This window comes from Epinephelus fuscoguttatus, linkage group LG1 (genome assembly GCF_011397635.1).
Source record: "Epinephelus fuscoguttatus linkage group LG1, E.fuscoguttatus.final_Chr_v1".
In the NCBI taxonomy this organism is placed as follows: Eukaryota; Metazoa; Chordata; class Actinopteri; order Perciformes; family Serranidae; genus Epinephelus; species Epinephelus fuscoguttatus.
The window spans coordinates 29,704,844-29,729,133 of record NC_064752.1 but is presented as its reverse complement, the minus strand read 5'-3'; the positions used below and the strand labels follow the sequence as shown (position 1 = coordinate 29,729,133).

General features: G+C 44.1%; 2 protein-coding genes across 5 annotated transcripts in view; one reads left to right on the top strand and one right to left on the bottom strand.

The window, feature by feature from the left end:
* Window positions 1-16,240, top strand: part of ncoa3 (nuclear receptor coactivator 3) — a 34,684-nt gene extending 18,444 nt beyond the window's left edge. For 2 of the 4 annotated variants that reach the window (XM_049577558.1, XM_049577567.1), the window contains 21 exons: window positions 1,767-1,871; window positions 2,144-2,304; window positions 3,616-3,716; window positions 3,944-4,118; window positions 4,649-4,840; window positions 5,018-5,104; window positions 5,423-5,566; window positions 6,943-7,090; window positions 7,198-7,787; window positions 8,702-9,684; window positions 9,799-9,922; window positions 10,144-10,383; window positions 10,602-10,808; window positions 11,163-11,280; window positions 11,394-11,565; window positions 11,955-12,326; window positions 12,475-12,621; window positions 12,732-12,975; window positions 13,066-13,258; window positions 13,395-13,617; window positions 14,472-16,240. In XM_049577558.1, the coding sequence (XP_049433515.1) occupies window positions 1,786-1,871; window positions 2,144-2,304; window positions 3,616-3,716; window positions 3,944-4,118; window positions 4,649-4,840; window positions 5,018-5,104; window positions 5,423-5,566; window positions 6,943-7,090; window positions 7,198-7,787; window positions 8,702-9,684; window positions 9,799-9,922; window positions 10,144-10,383; window positions 10,602-10,808; window positions 11,163-11,280; window positions 11,394-11,565; window positions 11,955-12,326; window positions 12,475-12,621; window positions 12,732-12,975; window positions 13,066-13,258; window positions 13,395-13,617; window positions 14,472-14,483 (4,719 nt within the window). In that variant the 5' untranslated portion in view covers window positions 1,767-1,785 and the 3' untranslated portion in view covers window positions 14,484-16,240. The remainder of the gene's footprint in view (window positions 1-1,766; window positions 1,872-2,143; window positions 2,305-3,615; window positions 3,717-3,943; window positions 4,119-4,648; window positions 4,841-5,017; window positions 5,105-5,422; window positions 5,567-6,942; window positions 7,091-7,197; window positions 7,788-8,701; window positions 9,685-9,798; window positions 9,923-10,143; window positions 10,384-10,601; window positions 10,809-11,162; window positions 11,281-11,393; window positions 11,566-11,954; window positions 12,327-12,474; window positions 12,622-12,731; window positions 12,976-13,065; window positions 13,259-13,394; window positions 13,618-14,471) is intronic. The other 2 variants (XM_049577587.1, XM_049577578.1) reach the window with 2 other exon arrangements.
* A 3,655-nt stretch (window positions 16,241-19,895) lies between these two features.
* id1 (inhibitor of DNA binding 1, HLH protein) lies at window positions 19,896-21,179 on the bottom strand. Its single transcript, XM_049587648.1, has 2 exons — window positions 20,682-21,179; window positions 19,896-20,460 (listed from the first exon to the last, which is right to left on the bottom strand). The coding sequence occupies exons 1-2, from the start codon at window positions 21,162-21,164 to the stop codon at window positions 20,425-20,427; spliced, it is 519 nt and encodes a 172-aa protein (XP_049443605.1). The 5' UTR covers window positions 21,165-21,179; the 3' UTR covers window positions 19,896-20,424.
* Window positions 21,180-24,290: the final 3,111 nt, after the last annotated feature.

The window sequence follows — 24,290 nt, the reverse complement described above, 5'->3', positions numbered from 1 at the left end:
CACTGTGCTCCAGAAGCGTTGCGTACTTGCGTTGTCAGTTTTCAGATTTCAGTCAGGCTTTTAAAAAGGGTGATTATGAACACAACACAGTAACTTGTGTTTAAATCTCATGAGAACATAGTTGTTTTGGTGAAGTTGTATGAAGCAAAGAGATTCAGAAGCTCAGAAGTTTCCAACATTGTTTCCTCATGACCAAAGTAGAAACTGTGCTACCCTGCTATGCATTCCCTGTTCTCAGAAAGGCCCCCAGCAGCCCCCAGCTCTGCTGTTTGTCCGTTTCAGGATGTGAGGCTGACTGAGGGCTGATGTCATCTTTCTCCACTGCTGCAGAGGTGAGCCTTAGGACAGAAACCAGGAAGGAAGGAAGGAAGAAAGAGAGGAGGGAAGGCAGTGAGAGTCACAGCCAGAGCAGGACAGGCAGATTTAGAGAGGGGTGGTGAAAGGTAGACAGACAAGAAGCATGCGGTGCAGATTTATGGTGCAGAGTGCCTGTCTGAGACTTGGTGCTCTTCTAGCAGGAGTAGTGGTGGTGGGTGACTGGGCTGCATGTCCTAGCCTGCAGTTGCGGAGCAGGAGTTGCATAATGGCTCCCATCCGTTCTATACTTTTCCACTCTGGAATGAGCTCACTCTGTGTTTAAGAGCGTTTGTGTGTGTACATACACACATGCAGACACAGAGTCGAGGATAGTTGTAGTGGAACAATCTGGTTGTGCAGCCGCACGCTACGGCTTTGTGTGTGTTTCTGGGTGGGAATAGGAAAGAGCAGTGACCTTAGAGGCTGGCTACAGAGGTTTCCTCTAACGTGAACTCTTAGGGGGTCAGATGCAGGGCAATGCCAAAGCAAGAAAACAAGGGCAGGGTCCTCAGTTCAGGACTGCTACACCCAGGGAGGGAGGGAAAGAAGGGAGGGGTTGTCTTAGGATGGTATGGGGGGAAACAGCAGTTAAAACCCATTGGAAGAAAGAGCGGATGTAGCCTAGTATGGAGAATGCAGAGTAAATTCTTACTAGTCCCTGAAATGCGCTGCGAAAACTCGTCTGGATTGTTTCTGGGCTCCACAAGCCTCAGCGGTGTGTATTTTTTTTTCCCTCCACACAGTCCGAGGCAGTTAGACAAAGAGGCAGGCTGGTGAATATGTGCCTTGCTGGGACAGTAGCTCATCTCTCTTACAGAATGTGCCGCGACATGCCTGAACATGCAAGTGTACTGGAAACAGTTTGTATACGCAGTGTGTATGTGTGTTGCCACTGCTGGAAGAGTGGTATAATTCTAGTGGGTAGGCTGGCTGAACGCAGGATGACCCATCTCCCCCGAGGCTCCAAATCACTACATCATCATCAGTCGCTCCTCACAGTGGAACAGATGAGATTTCACTCCCATCAAGCACTAAGCAGGAACCAAGGCTGCTTTACTAACTGGATAGTCTACCCTCATAAATCTGTAGGAATCTACAATCTACTCTTCCCTTGGAAGTCACTTCATTTATAACCTCAATAGCTTGGGGATTTTGTTGATTCTCTTTTCCCATAACTTGACACTGAGCTTTCAAGGTTTGCCTGAATTTGGCATAATTTCTGATTGAACTTTGCAAAGAAACGACAGCTGAGGGCACTTTCCATTCCACACTTATCCTTTGATTTGTTTGTACCACACGCATATGAGCTTACAAAACCACAGTCCCGGTTCATTCCCTCTGATGATTCTGCACCGCCCAGATGTCTGTGCGTATACATGTATATATGATGTGCAGTGTTCTGCTTTCAGGTGCTGATATGCGCTGAAGATGAGTGGCGTAGGAGACAACTCGTTGGAGCCACTGTGCTCCGACCGCAAACGTAAACTGTCCACCTGTGACACACCAGGCTTAGGGTGAGTGCTGTTACTTCTGTTAAGTGTCGGTCACTTATCAGTCTGCTTTGTCTGCTGTTGTTTCTGGTGTGAATGTCAGCAAGTGCACAAGGTCACTTTCTTTCCTCCTGGCCTCCTGTAAACGTCCCTACCTCCCCTGGTTCAAATGTGTGTCTGCTGCTAGCAAAATATCTGAAGCATCTGAGCCAAGGCCGTATGGCCTGCATACGGACGGGGCATGGGGAGGTGAGGTTGTCATGGTAACATGTCTAATCCCCTTGGCGCCCCGGCAGGTGTGACAAGCGTCGGAGGGAACAGGAGAGCAAGTACATCGAGGAGCTGGCTGAGCTCATCTCTGCCAACCTCTCCAACATTGACAGCTTCAACGTCAAGCCTGACAAATGTGCCATCCTCAAGGAGACTGTGAGACAGATCAGACAAATCAAAGAGCAAGGTACCGACACTGTACACACTACAAACATACACAATTAATATTATCATCATTATTATTATTCCTACTGGTTTATTTATATATTTTTTGTCATCGTTATATTTGTCCTCATATTTTTCTGTGCTTGTTATGGGGAGTAAACGTAGAATTAAGTTAGGCTGAATCTTGTCAAGCACCCTGCTGCAGGACAGATGATGCCAGTGATGAAGTGGTGTGTTTGGTTCATGGCCAGACCGCTTCAGACTGACAGCCAGTTGGGCTGTTTGTATTGCTGGGGGTAAACGAACACCAGTAATTGAGACCAATCCTTGGTGGTCGTGGCTCAAGGCTGTAAGTGACAGCGTGTATCTGTTAGTGCCAAACCGAGCTCCTCTCTGGGAGACAAATGTCACTGGTGACTCAGAAATCAGACCATATAGAGAGTCGTTCCTGTCCTTAGGCCATTTTCCAATCGTTGTGCAGATTCAACGTGATTGGATACGCAAAAGAGGATATTTTCTTCCACCTGTTTTAGCTTGGATGAGATTAGATCTGTGAGGTTAAGTGGGTAAGGAAGAGAGAGAGCAATCATACTGGAATCTACCCACAGGGTCACAGCTGGCTACTGCTGGCCTCGGTGTTATGCAGCCAGGTTGCCATAGTTACAGGATGGGAATGATGGAGGGCCTCTGTTTTTTTTCTTCTCCTCTCTGTCTGTTGTCCATTTAACACACCTTTTCCCTCCCCCAGTTTACACATCTTTGCTCTTTGCGATCAGTCTCTGTAGTGTCACCTTTTCATGTCAATCACAACCCTCTGAGCTCTGTTTGCTCACACAGCTAGTTAGGTTAGAAATGGAATTAAATCCAGTGTCATACTATTTGTCGTCTTGCTCAGTGTCTCGCGCCACAGATGGCCCTGCTATATAGAGTGGTATCTAACAAAGCCTCAGACACATGCTGACTTTAAAAATAGAAAGGCATGCTAATCATTCATCCGTGACTCATGCTGCCACCTGCTGGCCAGAATTAAAAAATTACTTCACTATATTTAGGAAGAAGCTCCCACAGCTAACTGGACATCATAGCATGATCAGGGTAGATACTGTAAAATAATATCAATTATACTGTGGCCAAAAAACATGCCCATCATGCCCTCCTCACAAAATTAAGGTCACTGCCACTAAGTGATGCTCTCTGAACAATAGCTGTACCAACTGAGTTACACCATAGAGATGATTTGTAATATAAGTACCAAATAAGAAATTGAAAGGTATAGATAGCTGTTGCAAAAGGACATTTCTCTTCATCAGTGGTGTGCTTCATCTGTCCTCAGGAAAGAGCTCTTGCAGTGATGACGATGTCCAGAAGGCGGATGTGTCTTCCACTGGTCAAGGGGTCATTGACAAGGACCATCTGGGACCGCTGCTCCTACAGGTCAGCTTGGGGACAATCACTGGGGGGCAGAAGAACAACACTAATTAGCTGCTGTTCCATATGCTGGACCAATGCTTCGCTGTTGATGTTCACTTGGAGGAGATACAAATGTCTCAGCTGGTTTATGGAGGGGCAAAAATAGTAACCAAATAAGACATATATAATGTTATTTTTATTGCTAACTCTCCCTCCATTCACTCTCCTTTTTGTGGTCCTGCTGTTCTCAGGCCTTGGATGGCTTCCTGTTTGTGGTCAACCGAGAGGGCAACATCGTATTTGTGTCAGACAACGTGACGCAGTACCTGCAGTACAAGCAGGAGGAGCTGATCAACACCAGTGTGTACAATATCATCCATGACGAGGACAAGGAGGAGTTTCACAAGAATCTCCCCAAGTCTAATGGTGAGACAAGGGTTTATAAATGTGTGGGTGCAAACTAATTCAAGTTCACACATGTATCGTGCTGTATTTCCCCCAGCTTGATTGCTTTGGGCTAACCCATTTAAACATTTATTCTACCGCCTACCACACCATATACCAGTCTCAAATTTAACCTGTGAAAATTTCTTTAAATATTTATCAGTTACATTTATAAAAATGTATCAGTCCACAATCCACATAAACCACTCTTCACAGTGACATTAATTAGATCCACGGTACAGCACTTATATAAAAAGAAAAATATATCACTTTTAAAGCTGGTTCGCCTGTTTCTGCCATTATTTTCATTTTGAAAAACACTGGTTAAGAACACTACAAGCAAATGCCAGGAGTTGAGTTTTCATATAAGATATGCTATGTAGGATTTTCCTTAAACAAAAAAACAGTGTATTGACTCATACTTAGAAGTAATACCTCTTGATCAAAATGCTCTTGGACACACACATACAGTCACGGTCATCTGTTCTCCTGTTGCCTATTTCTCTTCATAGCACCAAATGGGGCATCGTGGGGTGGAGAGGCACCCCGGCAAAAGAGCCACACCTTCAACTGTCGCATGCTGGTGAACTTTGTTCATGGTCAGAGTCATGGGTTGCCGGAAGAGCGGCCTGGGGGCCAGCGCTATGAGACCATGCAGTGTTTTGCCCTCACTCAGCCCCGGGCCATGATGGAGGAGGGAGAAGGTAAAAGTCATTATTGACATTATTGGTATGCCTATGCCTATGCCATCTGTTGTATTTATTGGTCAGTTTGTACTTGAATGTTGCACATGACACTATACCCCCAAGATATTTGAATGTCCACTCTCTCCCCCAGTGTAGTCAAATAAGGACTTATCATTGCATTGTCTCTTTACTCAGATTTGCAGTCATGTATGATCTGTGTGGCACGACGCATCATTGCGGTGGAGAGGACAGAGAGATTTAGCACACGCCATGAACTGTCTGGTAAGTTACATTTGACACAACTTTTGGGAACGTTTCTGCTAGGCACACTAGCTTTAACAATCAAACTAGGTCAGGTTATAAATGCTGTGTTAGATAGTACTGGTGGAGGCTGTCAAAACATCAGCTTTAAAATCCCCCACTTGAATTCATTACTTGTGCTGACATGACAATGTGACATTTCAAACCACATCATTTTAGATATTTAGAGACGTACAGTGTAGATTTTTTAAATACTTCATTAATCATATTCACCACATCAGAAGTTCACTATTAACCATTAACGTTCGTGTAATCCCTGTGGTGCATCCTCTGTTGCAGGTAAAATGATTGAAATTGAACAGAACACCTCTCTTCACACCACGATGCGTCCAGGCTGGGAGGATCTGGTGAGGCGCTGCATGCAAATGTTCCTCAATCGAAGTGAGGGACAACCGTGGTCCTACAAACGGCACTATCAAGATGGTATGTAATTTTGCACCTCCCTACCATTTAACCTCCCATGTCACCATCACCTGGTCAATAACACAACATTGCATGTGAATGTGATTACTTAAAACGAAAGCATGGTCACAGACATTGGCAAAGGCATGATCCATTATTATAGGCGTCAAGAGAGCAAGTGCTAGCATTGTCAAGAAGGATATGCAGCAATGACAAAAGAATACAGGGAGTGTACCAAAACACAAGTCACCTCATTAAAATGTTTGGTATGTGGGACATGGCCCTTGCTAGGTGAATAAGAGGCTCAAACCATTAATGAGTCATCTCCAGTACAGCAGGAGGCATTATGAGACACAGTGAATAACACTCTGCACTCTGTGGGGCGGTGGAAAGAAAACACTAGTTTTTAAAACTCTTAATTCAATTTTCAGTACTGTTGTAACTCCTGTGTAATGTGAGAGTCTCTGCGGCTTGGAGTTTTGTTCCACCCTTTCTTCTTACTCATCAAACAGACAGCAGCCTCTGATCCTGTTTGCCAAATTAACACAGATGTCGCTGTAAATGTTATGAAAGAGTGAAAGAGTAGATGAAGCGGTACGTGTGACTAGGCCTGTCACAATAACTTCTTTGGTGGTTGATGTGTGATCCCAGCAATAACTGCGATAAATGATACTATTGCCATTTCAAGACCAACTTATGCCACTGATATGTTATATAATATAAAAGCACATCTAAGCTAGTACCACCCTTTGAAAGAAGAATAAACTTTTGATTCTTAAAATATTCAGGCAATGGTATAAGGAATGTAAAATATCCTAAATAAAAAGGCATGGGTATCTGCATGTGTGTTTGTGTGGAAGAACTGAGCCCTGCCCACAGTGAAACTCTCGACACAGAGAGTAGACAAGAGGACAGAAGCAGAGCGACCAGAAATGACAGCGAACGTAGTTTGTGTGTTCATTTAGCTTAGGTGGAGTGGAGAAAAAAAACGCTCAGGAGCTGTGCCAGACAGTCTTGTAATGGTCAGGAAAACCCTGCTGTTTATTCTGGCATCATGACCTTGCTAGTTCTTGCAAACCTCGATTAAGTTGATAGCGCAAGTGTCGTGACAGGCCTACACGTGAACTCTTAGCAGGTCGTTTAGTTGAGCAACACCTTTACAATGCCTTTGTGTCATCTAGAAAATGCATCTGTGTTATCACAGCAGTAGATTCTGACTATCCCCAGCACTCGCAGTACAGAACAGCATGTATATATCAACTATGTGGAAATACAGCTCAAGTCCCTGCCACAACCTTGGCAGCTGTTTTAAAGTGTTTTCTGTTGTTAATGTGCAGATGCTTTGATCTCTTATCAGCTGTTCTGGAGGGCTTTAATTCCTCTTTTTTCTGCTCTAGCTTTCCATAATGGCCATGCGGAGACCCCACTCTACCGCTTCTCGCTCTCTGATGGCACCCCAGTCACAGCCCAGACCAGGAGTGACCTCTGCAGGAATCCCACCACCAATGAACCGCACTCTTTCCTCTCCACACACTTGCTACAAAGGTGCAAATGCTTTAACAATTGCAGCCAGCAAGAAAGGTTGTCTCACTTTGCTGTATGTGCTTATATTTTGTTCTGTTTTCATTTTTCGTTATTGTATAACCTTGCAGGGAGCCGAATGGTTATCGTGGAAACCAGGGAGGAGGAATGAGGCCTCAAAACATGGGTGTGAACAACCCCAACCAGCAGATGAACATGGGCCCAGGAGGGGGCATTGGCATGAACAGGGGCTACAGCATGGCTGAACAAGGCAACATGCAACAAAGAGGAGTGCCTCCATACACTGGGGGCAACCGCATGAACCCCATGAACCAGATGAATCAAATGAATCCCATGAACCAGATGAATCCCATGCATCAGATGAATCAAATGAATTCCATGCATCAGATGAACAACATGGGTCAAATGACTCAGATGAATCAAATGAATTCCATGCACCAAATGAACTCCCCCATGAACTCCATGAACCAAATGGGGCCCATGAATCAGATGGGCCACCATGGCATGCATCAGCAGCAGCACCAGCATCAGCAGATGGGTCAGTTCCATGGAGGCGGACCTGGAAGTGGAGGGTACGGGATGGGAATGACCAGTCCCCCCCAGGCCAGTCCAGGGATTAACGGCCCCCCACACAACGTCATGGGTTCACCCAGAGTCCGAGGAAGCCCCAAGATGGGTGCCAGCCCCTTCTCTCCCGGAGGTAAGAACCAAACTTATAGAACTCTCCAGAACTATTAATTGGATGTACAAAGTCTTTTTCACTTGCACTTTTTGTGACATTTGTGTCAGTAGTGTAGCGCCTGTTGAAAACATGCTGTTTGGAACGGGCTAATTGTTTGGCCTGTGGTATTGCTGCATGTAGTTTTCTCCAGAACTGCTCTTACAAACAACTTCACACTCAGCTCTGCACTTATTTGGGTCCCGAGCAACACACCTGGGCCCCAAACAGCCATAGATTTATAATGATGTTTAGATATTGAACTCACTGTACCCCTGTATAAATGACCCCTAAAATTACAAAAATTGCAACTCTGTGATATACTACTCTCTGTACTTCTTCTACAGAGTAAAACATTATAAAATGACATATATCCAACAGAGACATGTTACTGGTTTTGCTTTTGCTTCAAGGACAGGTTAAATACACTTAGTGGAGGTATTTTTTTCCAAAGAGGTGTATTAGTCACTTGCTTTGACATAACAATGGGTTATAAAGTAGATCATGGGTTTAATTAGCTGAGGTATTTTGCTGGTGGTTTCATTATCAGTGTTATAACTATGGCAAACATGGTGAAATACACTTAGTGAGACATGCTTGACTCTGTCTATAGAACCCTGATGGCCTGCGCCCACTGTGGCACAAAGCCACAGAGCCTGTTTGCTTTTTTATTCAGAGTTTATTAATATTGAACATGTCACATGTCTAAATTGCAACAAATTCGATGCTGCACATCTGTGGGTCCCCAAAAATACACCTACCAAGTGTGAAGTAGATCGGTTGAAAGGTTGTCTAGATATGCAAATTACACACAGACAGACAGGCTGAGATTCCTCGCTTTGAAGTTAGATCAACTTCATACATTGATGACATGTCTCTGGTTGTGTCCTTTGCAGGTATGAACTCTCCCATGGGCTCCAGTCACCCTGGTAACTCTGGAGGCGGAGGAGGAGGAGGGACCACATTCTCCAGCAGCTCCCTGAATGCCCTCCAAGCCATTAGTGAGGGAGTAGGCAATCCTATGCCCTCACCCCTCACCTCTCCTCCCCCTCACAAGCCTGACAGCTCCCCGAGCATCAACTCCACCAACCAAGCACCAGGGGGACCCTGTAAACCAAACCTCCCAGCCTACTCCGACTCCAAGAGCCCAGGCAGCTCACTGGGTGCCGGAGCAGAGCAGCAGTCTCAACCGCACCCACACACGCCCACCAGCGAGGGCCTACCTGACAAGCCAGACAGCCAGGCCAGCAGAGAGACGGGTCCGGCAGGGGGAGAACCCAACCGACGAGTCCCTGACACCAAGTGCCACAAGAAGCTTCTGCAGCTCCTCACCTCCCCTACAGATGAGCTGGTGCCACCTAATCACACACCGAGCTCCGGGCCCAGCTCTACACCGGAGGCTAAGGACGGAACAGCCGGTGTCACTAGCCCCTCCTCATCAACAGGAGTGTCCTCCTCTACAGGCGGGAATCACAGCACCGTATCCTCCTCTGGCAGCACAGGACATTTGACAAGTCAGTCATTGCAGGCGAAGCACAAGATCCTCCACAAGCTTCTGCAGAATGGAAACACTCCGGACGAGGTGGCTCGTATCACAGCCGAGGCCACTGGGAAGAGCAGCCTGGATTCAGAGACATCGGAGCCCGCAGCCACTGGAGGGGTTAGGGGATCTGAATCAAAGCAGGAGCAGCACAGCCCTAAGAAGGAGAAGCCCCACGCCCTCCTGCACTACCTCCTCAATAAGGATGACTCTAAAGAAGGTGGAGACATCAAGCCAAAGCTGGAGGAGCTGGAGGGGAGAGGAGCTCAGGGTGCAGGGGTCACCAGCTCAGACCCCCACTGCATGGATGGCAAAGTCAAGATAGAGCCATCTGATGAGGTAAGGCTTTTGCCCAGTATAACAATTTGTTATGCCTTATTTATGCATTTAATGTAATTTAAAATCTGAAGTAGAACACTGTTGTCTTATCATTCTTGTGTCTCCGTGGTTCAGGCGGAGACCCTGGAGACCATTCTGGGTGTCCCGAGGAACAACTCTGGCTTCTACCCTGAGCCAGACTCCAGAGCGGGGAAGGAAGTAGGAAACAAACAGGGAAATATGCCTGAAAGTTTACATGGTAAGTCAGTTCGTCTAGTTGAGTATCATATTATCAGGTCTAACTAGGCAGCAAAAAGGTGCCTAATGTGTTAAAACAGAGAAGGGTAAGCATAACAATCATAGCAGCCTTGGCATGTCTAATAACTTCTTGAGTCTTGCATGAAGTGTCACACTGTAGATGCTTCCTTGTCAGTGGCAGTCGTAACCTTAGACCTAACTTTGGTATTGTGTGTGTTTCAGATGGGGATAGAGGCCCAATGCCTCCAGCTCAGCGTAGTGCCTATCAAAGAGCCTTGTCCATGGATGCCAAGCCCATGGGTGGAGAGGTAGCAGTAGGTGGTGGGCTCGCCGGTAGACGGAACGTCCCCTGTCCCACGTTGGTCAAACAGGAGAAGATGGATGCGCCAATCCGGCCTGGACCCATCCCGAATGGCTTTCCAGGGGGCATGGGTGTGTGTTCACCACGGGGCAATCCAACAAGTAACTTAAACACTTACTTCTTAGCATGCCCCAGACAGCCTGGCTCTCTATGAGGACCTGGGTCAATCAGAGCAGACATCTTTGTTTTCTCAATGCTACTTTCTTTGAATTTGTCAGCTAAACCCACTTTCTCTGAAAGTACAGACGCTCTTGGTCCAGTATTCACTGTGTTGCTGAGCTTACAAACACTAAATGTTTGTGCTCTTTGTGTTTTTCAGGAGGTATGGGCAGAGGAATGCCGCAGCGACCTCCCATGTCAGCACCAGGGGACTGGGGGATGCCGAGGTCCGGTGGTAGCCCTGTGGCCGGACCAGGACACCCAGGCATGGGTCGTTCTGGTCCAATGGGAGGACCCATGATTAACCGCTCCAACAGTGTACCTGGAAAGACCAGGTCTATGCTGCAGCAGCAACTCATGGATATGGGTATGTCACATGATGTGTTTGTAACTGTAACTGCTGCATGTTTTGGAGCTTGTACTTTGTTGGTACCTAATATAGTAGAGTAATTTAAATATCTGAGTTGGAGTCATTTTCAGTTGAATTGACTGGGTGGATAATTTGACTCATTGTTGATGTGTCCATGCAAGACATTTTCCAGGTTTCACTTATATTCTGAAAAAGATGATATTCTTACTGAACTGTTTACATGGCTAATAAAAATTAATATTCTATTAATATTTCCCTTTCCATGCAGCTGTTTATACTCTGATTGCATGTAAAAGTAGTCATTGTTTCCACTCTACATTAATCATACACTACACATCTTCACTTCTGCAGGTAACAATGAAGCCAGTATGGGTATGAGCCCGTTTGGTGGACATGGACCCCCACCTCAGTCCCCCTCCTGGCCAGACGCTCCCATGGGAATGGACAGGCCGCAGAGTAACAAAAACAGGTTAACATTTTACACAACCCTATCCCTCTAAATTTTTTCCAACTGAGACCGTAACTTCAGAAGATGGCGTTAATATTGTCTTTAAGTGATTTCTTTGTCATTTGTTGTGTTAGGGACCAGTTTGGGAACCCCCTGGAGGAGCTGCTGGGGCCCCTGGTCAACAGTGAGGGCCCAAGTGATGAACGGGCACTTCTTGACCAGCTGGACTCTCTGCTCAATACCACTGATGTCATTGCTCTGCAGGAGATAGACCGAGCCCTTGGCATCCCTGAAATAGTAGGACAGGTACAAGACTCACAACAGTATACATCATATACAGTATTACATATACTCATTTTGTCAACAGGAAATAGTAACACAAGTAGCAATAGTAATTCAAGTTAATATTCAATCGAAGATGAATTTATATTATCTAATTAGACAGTGTGATTTGTGATTTGAATGTGGATTCTCAATCCTCAACTTATAGTAAATGTTAGTTAGCTCCCAATTTTTTGTAGCTTCTTGCACCACCAATCTGTAAGCCTGTTGTGATACCTGTAATTATTTCGCTGTTGTTTAATATTTATGTGTTTTATGTCAGTGCTCTGTCAGTTGTCTAATTACATACACCTTTATCCAGCTAAAGTCAATGTTTTCAAACTAGCATGACATGCAACTTCTATTTACCCCAGACCCATGGACCTGAAGGCAACCAACAGGGCCCAGAGCGAGGCCAGGGTCAGCGCCCGCCTTCGGAGTCTTTCCCAGGGCCAGACTCCTCCTTAGGCATGGACCAAAAACCCATGTATAACCAAGGTTACCCGGGGCCCCCGGGGCCCTCCTCTATGGGCATGCAGCCTGGTTATGGTGGCAACACGATGCAGGGCCAGTCTCCTGGAGGCTTCAACCCCATGATGAATCAAGTGGGTCAGACAGGGGGCTTTCCTGGCATGGCGGGCATGGCTGGTATGGGCACCCCCCGTGCAAACATGATGCGACCTCGCATGATGACTGCCACCAAACCTCTGCGACTGCAGCTGCAGCAGAGACTGCAAGGACAGCAGGTGATCACACACACACACACACACACACACACACATCTATATTGTTAAATTTATGATACAGCAGGTCCGCTTCTTGGATTCTGTGTCAATAGTGAACATAAAAACAAACTGGTATATGTAATTGTCTCCATCTCGTCTCATCTGGCAGTTTATGAACCAGACCCGACAAGGCATTAAGATGGAACATGCCCCCGGAGGAAACCCTGCAATGCATTCAGGCATGCAACCTGGTATGCAGCCTGGCATGCAGCCTGGCATGCAACCAGGCATGCAGCCTGCAGGCATGGGTGGTCAGGTCAGTCTGGTTTCCCCACATCTAATGTAGTGTGCATTCACTTGCCACTTCTTAATTTCACTCAAGTCAGCATTTGTAGAGTGAAGGTCAAAGTATTTGTTTGTCTGCAGCCTGGTTTCCTGAATGCCCAGATGATGGCTCAGCGCAGCAGGGAGATGATGACCATGCAGATGAGGAGGCAGCGGATGATGATGCTGATGCAGCAGCAACAGCAGCAGGGACAGGGACAGGCAGCAGCAAGAGGCTTCAGCCCTCCTCCAAATGTCACCGCACCAGGAGGCATGGACAGTCCCATGGGAGGCCCCCCTATGAACCAGCCTGGGCAGCAGGGCTTCAACTATGGAGGTAACTATGGTGAGTCAACTGAGGCGGAGCTCTGTGTCATTTCCTGTTGGATATTCAAGTTTCACACTCATCACTGTTCTCATGTTGTTGTTCTTGCAGGGATGAACCAGCAGGGGGACCCATCATTCATGGCTCCAGGCAGCAGCCCACCAGCAAACATGATGCAGGGACGAATGGGAGGTCCTCCTCAGAACACCATGATGCAGGGGATGCAAGGCAATCCACAGGGAGGGCCCATGTACCCATCTGGGGACATGAAAGGCTGGCCACAGGGCGGCATGCCACGCAACAAGTATGTAGCATCAGGCTTCTCTCTTTAATCATCACCACTTTAGCACCATACTCAGAAATGTTTTTCCTCATGTGATATTTCTGAATATGCAGAGGTAAATGACTTGTGTCAAACAAAATTTGTTTTATTTTTCCAGCACATACCCCCAGCAACAGTTCCCCCAGCAGGGCAACCAGGGCCAGTTTGGACCCATGATGATGAACAGCTCCATGGGTGGACCCGGGCCTGTCAGCGGGGCTGGTGCAGGACAGATGGGCCAAATGCCAGGACAGAGGCAGGGCCAGATGCAGGGCCAGATGCAGGGCCAAATAGGCATGAACCCTATGGGAATGGGCAGAATGCCAATGGGACCTGATCAGGTAGGTAATATACTGACACGTAGGACTTCAGTGGCCTTACATGAGGGTCAGCAGATGTTTTAAAGATGATCTATTATGCCTATTTTCAGGTTCATACTTGTATATAAGGTTTCTACGAGAACATGTTTTTAGGGCTGCACCAGCTCAGAATTATGTATGTCGAATCAGATTTGGCTGTTCAATACGAATAGTCGATTATTCGTTCCTTGTTTTTCCATATAGAGTTTGAGAACAGGGTTCTGTGGGACATCCAGAGAGACAGTGATATTCACGCAATATAACAGGCTAACTGTGCTAACGAGTGATCACAAATGTGCAGCATCATTTTTTCTTACATCAAACAAAAGCCAAAGTCTGTGTCGTAACAGAGAGAAATCACCAATAAAAGCTTCTAAACACAACCAGACACGTTCCAGCAGGAATATGCTACGAAATTTATAACATCAGTAACCAAGATCAGGTATCCATGATGTTAGCATGTGCATGTAGCATTGGAGGCTACATACTAAACACTTGCAGCAGCGTGCCTGGAGCAGATGACCATAAAAAGAAATCCAGCATGCTATGACATCATACTGTAGACAGAATTTAAAAAAAACTGTTGAAAGCAGTGTTCAAAACAGTCTGTAGCCTGAGGTTTTTGGTCACGGGGATTACTTCTACATATGTTTACCTCATTATGTAAAACTGAAGCCACGTTTATTATGAACATCCTTTATTGTAACACTGTGTATAAGACACAAAATATGAAGAAGCATATGTCCCCCTGACACACAGTGGAGATATCAGACATGTAAAGCAAAATTCAGAACCTGTAGGAGAGTTTGCACATCTCACTGTTTTTCTCTCTGCAGAAGTATTGCTGAAGACTCGCAGCTGACAGCAGAATCTGGAGCCTTTCAGCTGTGGCAGAGTGGTCCAAGCCCCGAGAAAAGCTGGACCTACACACACAAAGACACACACATAGGAGTTCTCCAGCATAAAAGGTGACGCAGGAGACTCAGCACAACACACTGCTCGTCCTGGAGGAAGTGAACGACAAAGACAGACTCACATACTGTAACTCTGTCAAGGTGACTGACAAACAAAACATCCCTGTATATTGGGTGAGCGCATGTTTGTGTTTGTTGACGGGCGTTACCTGGGGGCTGTCGGGCAGCATTCAGCGTCACAGCCAGGCTGCAGAACGGGACTATGGTACAACTAGCTGTGGCTGCACTTTACCTGGAGGCTTCTGTGTGGAACAAAGATCGATGCAATATTTCTTCATCATTACAGCCTTACTAGAGATTCAATGCCTTCACAACAATGGGTTTCTTTATTTGTTTCTTTCTTTCTTATCCTTTGGATGCTCCTCATTCTTGAAGTCATCGGAAGCTATAAGCACAGTTTACTATGTTATGCAGATTGGAGCAATAACTCTTGCCTCTATGCTTTAGACTGTAACTGAGCATCGTAACACCTGTTATAAGCAAACAAATGGTACTGCAGTATTAGATGTCTCAAATGTCCTCTGTGAATATGAATTGTAAATATTCTACAAAATATATCAAATGTGCTTTTTAAAGGCCCATTATTGCACAAAGTATGAGACCTGGTTGTATTTTTGTGTCCCATAGGTCAAAACTGATTTGGTTGATTTGCTTTCTTTTTTTAATGCCCTTGCAAATATTGCAGGTGTGTTTGGGGTTTCCTTCCCTCGTTTGTCATTTTCCGAATGCTGTATTTTTTAAATTTTCCGATAAGTCATGTATTTCATGTTTTAGCGAGGCACTTTTACTTGTGACAAGTATCTGATGAGTTGAAGGTTTGAGCTTTCACGCTGTCAGAGGTTTTATCGGAAGGTGGCAGAAGTGAATTCTGTCGGGATAGTCGATGACATGAAATATGATTTTGTTGGGTTCTGCATGAGGTGAGCTGTATGGAACTCCTCAGCGCACCAACACGCCTGGTCCTTGCAGTGTTCTCCCACCAGCTCTGTCTGTGTCTGTGTGTATTTTTTTATTTACACCATCTTCTTTTGACTGTTATACTCAACTCGCTGAATCTACCTTCTCAACATGCGCAATCCAAAGATATTTTTCCACATCTCTGTATAGTTTCTGAGCTTTCTGGTGTACATTTTTTATGATATGTGTTATATTAGTCTGATGGTAAATGGGTACATATCATGGATCTGTAAAAGCATTTGATGGTTTTGTACTGTAAGCATAAGGAGCACGGGGCGAAGTTGTTCCACAGTGGGAGGCTATCAGTGCAGCACGGAGAGGACTGGAAACTCCAAACCCCACAGCAGAACGTTTCGACATCCAGAGAAAACAAAGCATGTTTTTGTTGTGAACGAGAAATACCAATGGAATGAAATCCACCTCAAGACATATCAATATCTCTTCTATCTTTCAGGAAAACAACTTCATTTTGTGTCCAGATTTTGTTACTTCAGGAAACAGGAACTTTGTAGAGTTTGAATGAAGTGCAAAAAGAGGCAAGAGATCGTTTGGTTTGTTTTTGTGTTTTTTTTGTTTGGAGGTAAGATAAGCTGTCATTTTACAGGATGTATATTACAGATTTTTTTCTGTTGATGTTGATATTGATGTAAATACAAATTTCTATTTAAACACTCGTGGCTCTGGTGCTGTGTTTGTCTTCTGACTCTAACTCTATAACAGTTAATATCTGTTGCACGGACAAAGTAATTACTCTGATTAAACAAAGCTGATGAGAGCTGCTGCCGTCAGGTTATTGCAAGATGCTAATGTGGAATTTACCCATTTCCATTTTTAAATTTAATATTCTGTCAGGGAAAAAAAAGCTGCTTTGATTTGAGTTTGGATATTACACTGCTTAGTGTTGTAATGAAGAAAACCTGGATACAATTAACGTATTTGGGTTTAGACAGTGATGGAAGAGGCATCCTTAAATATAAATCGTGACAGAACTTTTTAGAAGCACTTGAGAAGAGACGTGATACTCTGAGGCAGAGTGGTGGAAGAAGTACTTGGATTGTTTACCCAAGTAATACTAGCAGTATTTGTAAAGATACTCAATTACTTGCAAGAGTCCTGTATTCAAAATTCAGAGAAAGTGCATAAGTATTATTAGCAAATATCCTTAAAATAGAAGTCTTTTTTAACTTACTTTTATTGCAATAAATGTGAATCTGTGCAATGACAAAGTGTACAATACAATATTTTAATTTTTTTTTGTATTTTATACACCGGGTTAGAAAAACAGAAAGAAGGAACAAAAAAAAGTAAAAATTTTACTACATATATATCCACATATACGTATACATACGTGTATGAGCACAAATATTTATATTTGCATATATAACTCATGCATGCATACAGATATGCCAACACCCACATATATAGATTGACTAAAATGGGTGTTAATTGTGCCAAATAAAGGTTGTATAGGTGTGTGTGTGTGTGTGTGTGTGTGTGTGTGTGTGTGTGTGTGTGTGTGTGTCTGCTCCCCCTCTAAGAAAAAAAAATAGAAGTAGCCAATCTGCAGAAAAATGGCCCTTGTGATAATAATCACAGGGGCCAAACTGAAAACAAACAGCTATTTTGAATACACTTTCATCCTGTGATTTCCAAAGGTGGGGCCCCGCCTTTAGGTCACAGCACACATCTGGGAGATCATGAAATGATCTGTGGAGTTGGAAAGAAGAAAAAACAAAGCTCTGCTATAAATAAATATATCTGGTAGTTTAACTTTTTGTAATGAAATTTTGCATATTACATCCCTTTTGGTCTTTAACAGTTATTTAAATGAAAGGGTCGGACACATTTAGGGGGTAAATCTCTCTTAAGTATAACTCCAAACAACTCATGTGAAACACTAATTAGTTAGACTCTAAACTACATATACACTGATGTAACATGTTTACCCTATCTTAAATGCATGGTAAAATATTTCTCAAATATACATTTCATAAATGAAAACACTCAAATAACGTACAAAACAAATACCTCAAATGTAGTTCAGTACAGTGATACCTCTTGATTTTTACTCCTGGTAATGGACATGTTGTCTGGTTGAAAAGCAGTGGTACTTGAATGTTAAATACATGTCATCTCTGGAATTTAAGCCTATGTTGCATTGAATTTTTTTTTATTATTATTATATTGCTGTTTTATTTACTCTTACTTGTAATAATCATCTTACAGACATTTCAAGCTGCACTCCTGTCATCTAGACCATTTTGTCCTCTCTGCCGTGACTCCTTCCTGTTGCAACATTCCAGCATTGTTGATGCATGAGTGTGATGTCATTGTTTAACAATGCACAACTGTCAGGAGAACATGCTCGGAGGCATACGATTCTTAGCAGGAGCCTGATTTTGTGGACCCACAGACTGTTTGTTTTCTTTTTCATATTCAGATGAGACTTTACACTTGATGACATCACAGATTTGAGCTTTAGCACTCTGATTTTCGGATTTGGGAGAGATTTGTTTATGTTTACTAATTTTTTTGGACTGTCTTGGACCAAACAGATAACGTATGAATTTTTTAAATGGGCATAGGTACCCTTTAAATTTTTGTTTAATGGAAACACTGATATTATGTTATATATTTTAATGTCAGCAAGAAAACACCTTATAAACGGACCTTTTCATGGCACTGATACCAGAAGGGGGCGCCGTTGTCTACTAATGTGTTCTCCGACATATCAATTGCCACAAACAGCCGCTGACAGGCTTTTTATCCTGTAATTCATCTCACTGTCGCAAGAGGGCGCCAGGTACAAGAGAGTCAAAGGAAGGGACGTGAGGTTTAATTCATGTTTACAGACAGACGGATTAAAATAATAATAATAATGATTGTGACAGAGGCACATATCCAATCCAAGACGTGGACCTAATTGGATTTAATGCTAATAAAATATCGCGTACAGACTTATTATGGAGACCACAATAGGCTGGTCTGCATTTTCTCCTCAGCTCAACCAGATTACGTAAGAAGGCTGTGTAACTGCCATGTAGATGATTTTATTAGAAACTCGCAGCTATTAATGATTTTACAGTATAAAGGAAAGCATTAAGGAATTGTAGCCTATATGTTGAGTATTCAGTTCAGCTAATTATGGACGCTTTCAAACAGCTGGAGCAGTGTGTGTTTCTAAAAAACACAAAGTGTATATATTAATAGTAAATGTAGAACATACGAGTGTACTGTGGGAATCTCTCCCCGTGAGCAACTCTGCCTCTCTCCCTCTCTCTCTCTGAGTGTTGGCGTGGTTCCCGGCCCATCTGCGGCCTGGCCCGTGGATTACTGTTTGTTAATGTTTCAATCAGCTGTGTGTTGAGGAATGTGGAGCTATTTAACCTGAACTTCCCCAGGTGTGCCGAGGCGCCGCTCAGTCTGGGCCCCGCCGCCCTCCCCTGCCCTTGGCACAAAGCTATCACACAAACACAATCACACACTGGCCACGCCGGGGCTGCAGCTGTGCGCATCGCACCGCAGGGAAATGGGAAAAACATTGCACCAGGGAGACAGAATAAATCTTATAACGAATCGCCTCGCCAAAGCCATGTTAACCCCTACGGTGCCGGGGGAGAGTAAAAAACTGCTGATTTACACGATAACTTATTGAAACACCATATTTAAATGGATGTTTTATGGAGTGAAACAAACTTTTATCTCATTTACGTCACTTTTCCTGCCTAACAATCCTCTTTATATCGTTTTATCTTTGTCATTGGATTTGTGAAAACATGTAACTTGTCATTACTGCGATTATTTTAAAGTTAAAGTTTATTTCAAACACTCAGTTGGTCAAGATCTTCAGACTCGACGATTTAACATGAGACTTCCTTTTGTAATGTGATACGGTAATGACCCATAGAGAGGCAAATTACCAGTTTAACTGGCTAGGAGCCATTATGTTGACCACCAGTTTAAGTTTTATGTTACCTGAATGACTTAACAGCTTCTGCTAGGTGTAGCACTTTTTACTGACAACTATTTTACACTCCCCCAAGTACCCAAAACAGCAAGATAAGCTATTCAAATGACTATGAGTAGGCCTGCTTTTAATCACCATGATAATAAGGCTTTAACAGCCCATAATAATCATCCCAGTGTCGTGTTTCACAACTATGGTTCTAGTTGTAACAAAGAAAATGACACTGAAAACTCCCCAGGGATATGTTGTGATACTGCACCTTATAGCATACTTCACACACTCTCACTCTCTCTCTCTCTCTCTCTCTCTCTCACACACACACACACACACACACACACACACACACAATGACAGGAGAATACTTGTTGAAAAATAATTGTCTTGTTTTAATAAAAACACCAATAAAGTACATTGTAAGAAAACAATATCTTCACATAATGTGGCATTGTAATATACAATACAGTTTGTCGCTCAGGAATCTGAGAAAAATTACGTTTTTATCTTTTACAAAATTGTTGAATATCTCTATATGGTTTACACAAGATACAAAGAGCGTAACAGAAACATTAGCTTTCTTTAGAAACTCTACAAGCAACAGGCGATGCTGGTCGCACTGATCATGTCTTGGTCCCCCGGCTAACCCAGTCTATATCTGGACACCACCGGTCTTCATCTTCTCTCAGGGCCCTCTGATGAATCGAGAGCCCTGAGTGACAGAGATCCTCGCCGAAGGAGGATGTCCACACAATTTCTTTTCTAGCAGTGGGAGTTTGAAACGTCCCTACACAGTTCAAGGTTTTTTATAGATGTGGTCGAGAGGTCACATCAGATAGCCTTGTTGGTTCTTCGCGGTGCTCGCTGTGGGGTGATGGTGCGATGCTCCATGAGCTCTTAACGGCACATTATCCTGTCGTCTGAGCATCCATTCTGCGGGGAGAGGAAAAAGAGAGCTGATTAGTACATCTGCGTTACACGGATCTGAGGCAGTCACAAGCAAACCGGTGCGTAAATCCAATTTTACGCACAGACACAGCAACTTTACGCACGGCTACAGACGTTCAAGAACATGTTACAGTGGTGTGAGCAGCTTAGCAGGACACTGAGCAATTGTCAGACTTATTTAGCAATGCATGTGAAGAGATATTTACCTCCACTGCGATGCTAGCGATCTCTGCGTTCAGGGTGGTCAGCGGTGTGCGGGTGACGCTCCCTGCGGAGTGCTGGCGGCTCTTTTCCGGCTCGTCCAGCTCGACCTGCAGGTCCCAGATGTAGTCAATGACGTGCTGCAGGATCTCCACTTTGCTGGCTTTCTTGTTGGTGGGCAGAGTGGGCACGAGCTCCTTCAACTTGCTATAGCAGCTGTTCATGTCGTGAAGGAAGGCGGTCATCTGCTCGTCCAGCAGCGGAATTTTGCACTTAGCGATGGTCAGGCTCTGATCGGACAGGCAGCGCACCATGTCCTCGCCGCCGACCTTGCTCTTGAGGGCGCAGGTAGATCCGACAACCTTCATGTTGATTAGAGTAGGAGGTGTAGTGTCCAAAGATGATGAGATAAGGTTGTGTTGGAATGAGGCTTCTCCTCCTCTTAGAGTTCTTAGCGAGGCTATGTTGACAGTTTGCAACATCCACATGGGCAAACCTCCTCGGCTTTATAGCGGAGCAGGAGCTGGGGGCGTGCCAGAGTGGTCCTGTTTGAAGACAGCCAGCCAATGAGACTGCGGCGTTTGTATTGATGGGTCGGTCCACAACAGCACTCTCAGCCAATGAGCGCTCTCGCCTGGTTATCGGGATTTACAATCTGTTTGAGGGATGGCGTTACAAATGGAAACAAATGTGTGTCTTTTATGGGTAATATGTGGGAATCCAGCTGTCCATGGCTTGGGGACTCTGCAGGTGTAGATTGCCTGGGGACAGTCAAGGGGTGGTGAATGCCTGGGTATGCGCTGTGAGAATGTGTGTGGGATGGGACAGGATGAATAGGATGAATGGCTAATGATAATTAGGCTACCACAGTGCCCTAGATTTGCGTCTCACAATTGTTGATGGCTCTGCAGATGTGGATGACAATGGTACAGTGAAGGAAGACAACTGATGGGACAGAGTGGCCACACAATCCTGGGAACAGATTCACTTTTTGTTAATTAGTTTAAGATGACGAAGCTCCAACTTTTGTAAACTGTGTGGAATGTCAGTAAAGAGATTAGCAGCTCATTTAATTTATCAGATCATTAGTTTAATATCGTTACTACATGAGAACAGATTGTTGGTTGTTTCCACACCACTTCTCCCTGGACACAATCTGTGCCTTTTAAACTCAAAGCTCTCTTTATGCTCACAAACTGCACTTTCCTCGCAGCACAGACTCTCTTTTTCCTGAAGGAAGCCCAGTGTGAGCAGCAGCAGCTTCACGGATTCCTTCACATGTTTCTGCAGTGTGTGCTCAGCCTTGTGTGCACACTCAGATCGCATCGCTCTGTTCTGAATCTTCCCCCCAGATTGTCCAAACAAGCCCGAGCAGACTGGCAGGCGCCAGCGCGGTGACGTCACCCATTCATCCGAGCCTTGACGCCTGTCAGCCTGGCGCCGCTCGGGCGGTCTCCATGGAGACGTCAAACAAGAGAGCTCGCAACTCCGCACTCCTCCATTCACCTGCGTGGCGCGCGGAGCCCTGAGAACAAACCGGCTCCGGAGCTTTGTCGTTCATTTATCACCTTAAAGCAGCGGGGTGAGATTACCGCCCAGCGCACCTGCAGAGCCCAGGCTGTCAGAGGAGGGCTTTATTTTAACACAGAATAACTGTGGCATTCCTCCACACAGCCCTCTCTGACTACTGTGTGTCCCTCTGCACAGTTTTTACTGCCTTTAAAAAACTGATTTAATGCAGTTTATTTGCTAGAATTAAGTTTATGTCAGATAGTGTAGACTTCATCATGCATCACACAAATTTAAGCTATAAATTAAAGTTAATTTTTTAAGGAATGACCAAAAGAACACACGGCATTTTTTACATCATATACTGCCTTTTTACTTAATTTACATTCCTGTAGCCTAAGACAGATAGATATTCCACTATATTATTGCAGCTGCAACTACAGTAACATAGGTGGATGAAATATTTGGATCCTGAAATGCTGAAAAGAAAAGCCACTCCATCATGAGTTGCCTTTATTCCAAAGCAAGTAAGCTTTAAAGTAAACTTTAAAGACCCAATAAGCAAGACAATTGCTGCTGCCAGCATCATATTGTTGTATATTATATAGCTTGATTACTATTATATATTAACATGTACCATGTACTTTAATATTAATATTCAATAGCTTGACAGTGTTAATCTATGTTTCCTATTTTGTATATATGTGGGGTAGTTTCAGTCAAGTCTAGTTTATTGTCATACACATTGAATGCAACGAAATGCATCTGCCCTGGCTCTCTCTGCCCTTAAATCTATATGTAAATAATAAATTAAATACACTAATAATATAGAATCCTACAGCACTTCAAAACACATTTAAAACATTTTGAAGTGCTTGCAGTGTCTCACTTTTACAACTGTAGCAATGAATTAAGGTTTATAGGAGGAATATGTCCTATTCTTATTTTTATTTAACCACGAAGTCCCATTGAGATTGAAAATCCCTTTACAAGAGAGACCTGGCCGAGGTAGCAGCCGATCAAAACACATTTAAAATGCAACATAATACAACATGTAGTACAAAAAAAATCCACAATAAAACAACAACTATTCAAACATAGTGGCCTCTCAAGAAAAACAAGCACATTCTTTATGATGCCCTTAAATTCATCGATGGATGTAAGTGTTTCTAATTTTAGATCTTTTTGAAGATTGTTCCATGTCCGAGGTGCAGAGTAGGAAAGTTCAAATACCTCAGAGCTGTACTTACACACATACACATTATTTGAGAACTTAGTAACATCCCACCACTGTATCATACCATATGTTTGGATTTTTAAGTTAAGCTCTTACAGATTATAAATACCTGTTTTTGCAGATTTCATTAATATTCTGATTATTGCACAGACTCACAGTCGCACTGTTTTTCATCACTGTAACTTAATTTGCATATTGAAGGAATTAAAAACAGCTTGTCCCCTTCACATTTTAATATAAAAGCTATTTAAAGAGCGTCTGCTTACATCTGCACAGATGTTTTGCCAGACCAAAGATAGCATCAGCATTGCTGTGCTGTCTTGTAACAAAGTTAACTACCAGGCCTGTTTCTTCGAGCTGTTGCAGTAGCCTGTAAAAACTTTTTAAGAAACTTTCTTTTTTTCCTCTTCTTTTTTTTTTTTTTTTTTTTTTTTTTTTTTTTGCCCTCTGTCCTAGGTCGCAGCTGACAGGGCGGAGGGAGGGCCGGGTGGGCAGAACAATGGGAGTGCGGTGCAGGGATTGTGGGAGAGAATCTAGGCTGGAGCCACAGTGTCTGGAGCGCCCCTCCACTCCCCTCATCCAGCTTTTGTTCAGCTGCAAAAGCTATCAGCACTTCCTACTGACACCAACAATAACTCCACACAGCTGGGCCCTTTTTAGCCTGTTTACAGCACATCAAGGCGAGGGGAGAGAGAGAAGACAGAGGGAAGAGGCAGAGGAGGGGAAAGAAAAGTGAAACATATTAGCTCCTGATTTTAACTGACAGAATGGCAGTGCCCTCTCCCAGCTCCCCTTCCCTCCTTCAGCGCTGACACACAATTTATTCCCCAGCGGACTCCTTACACGTGAGCCGATTATCACTTGCTGT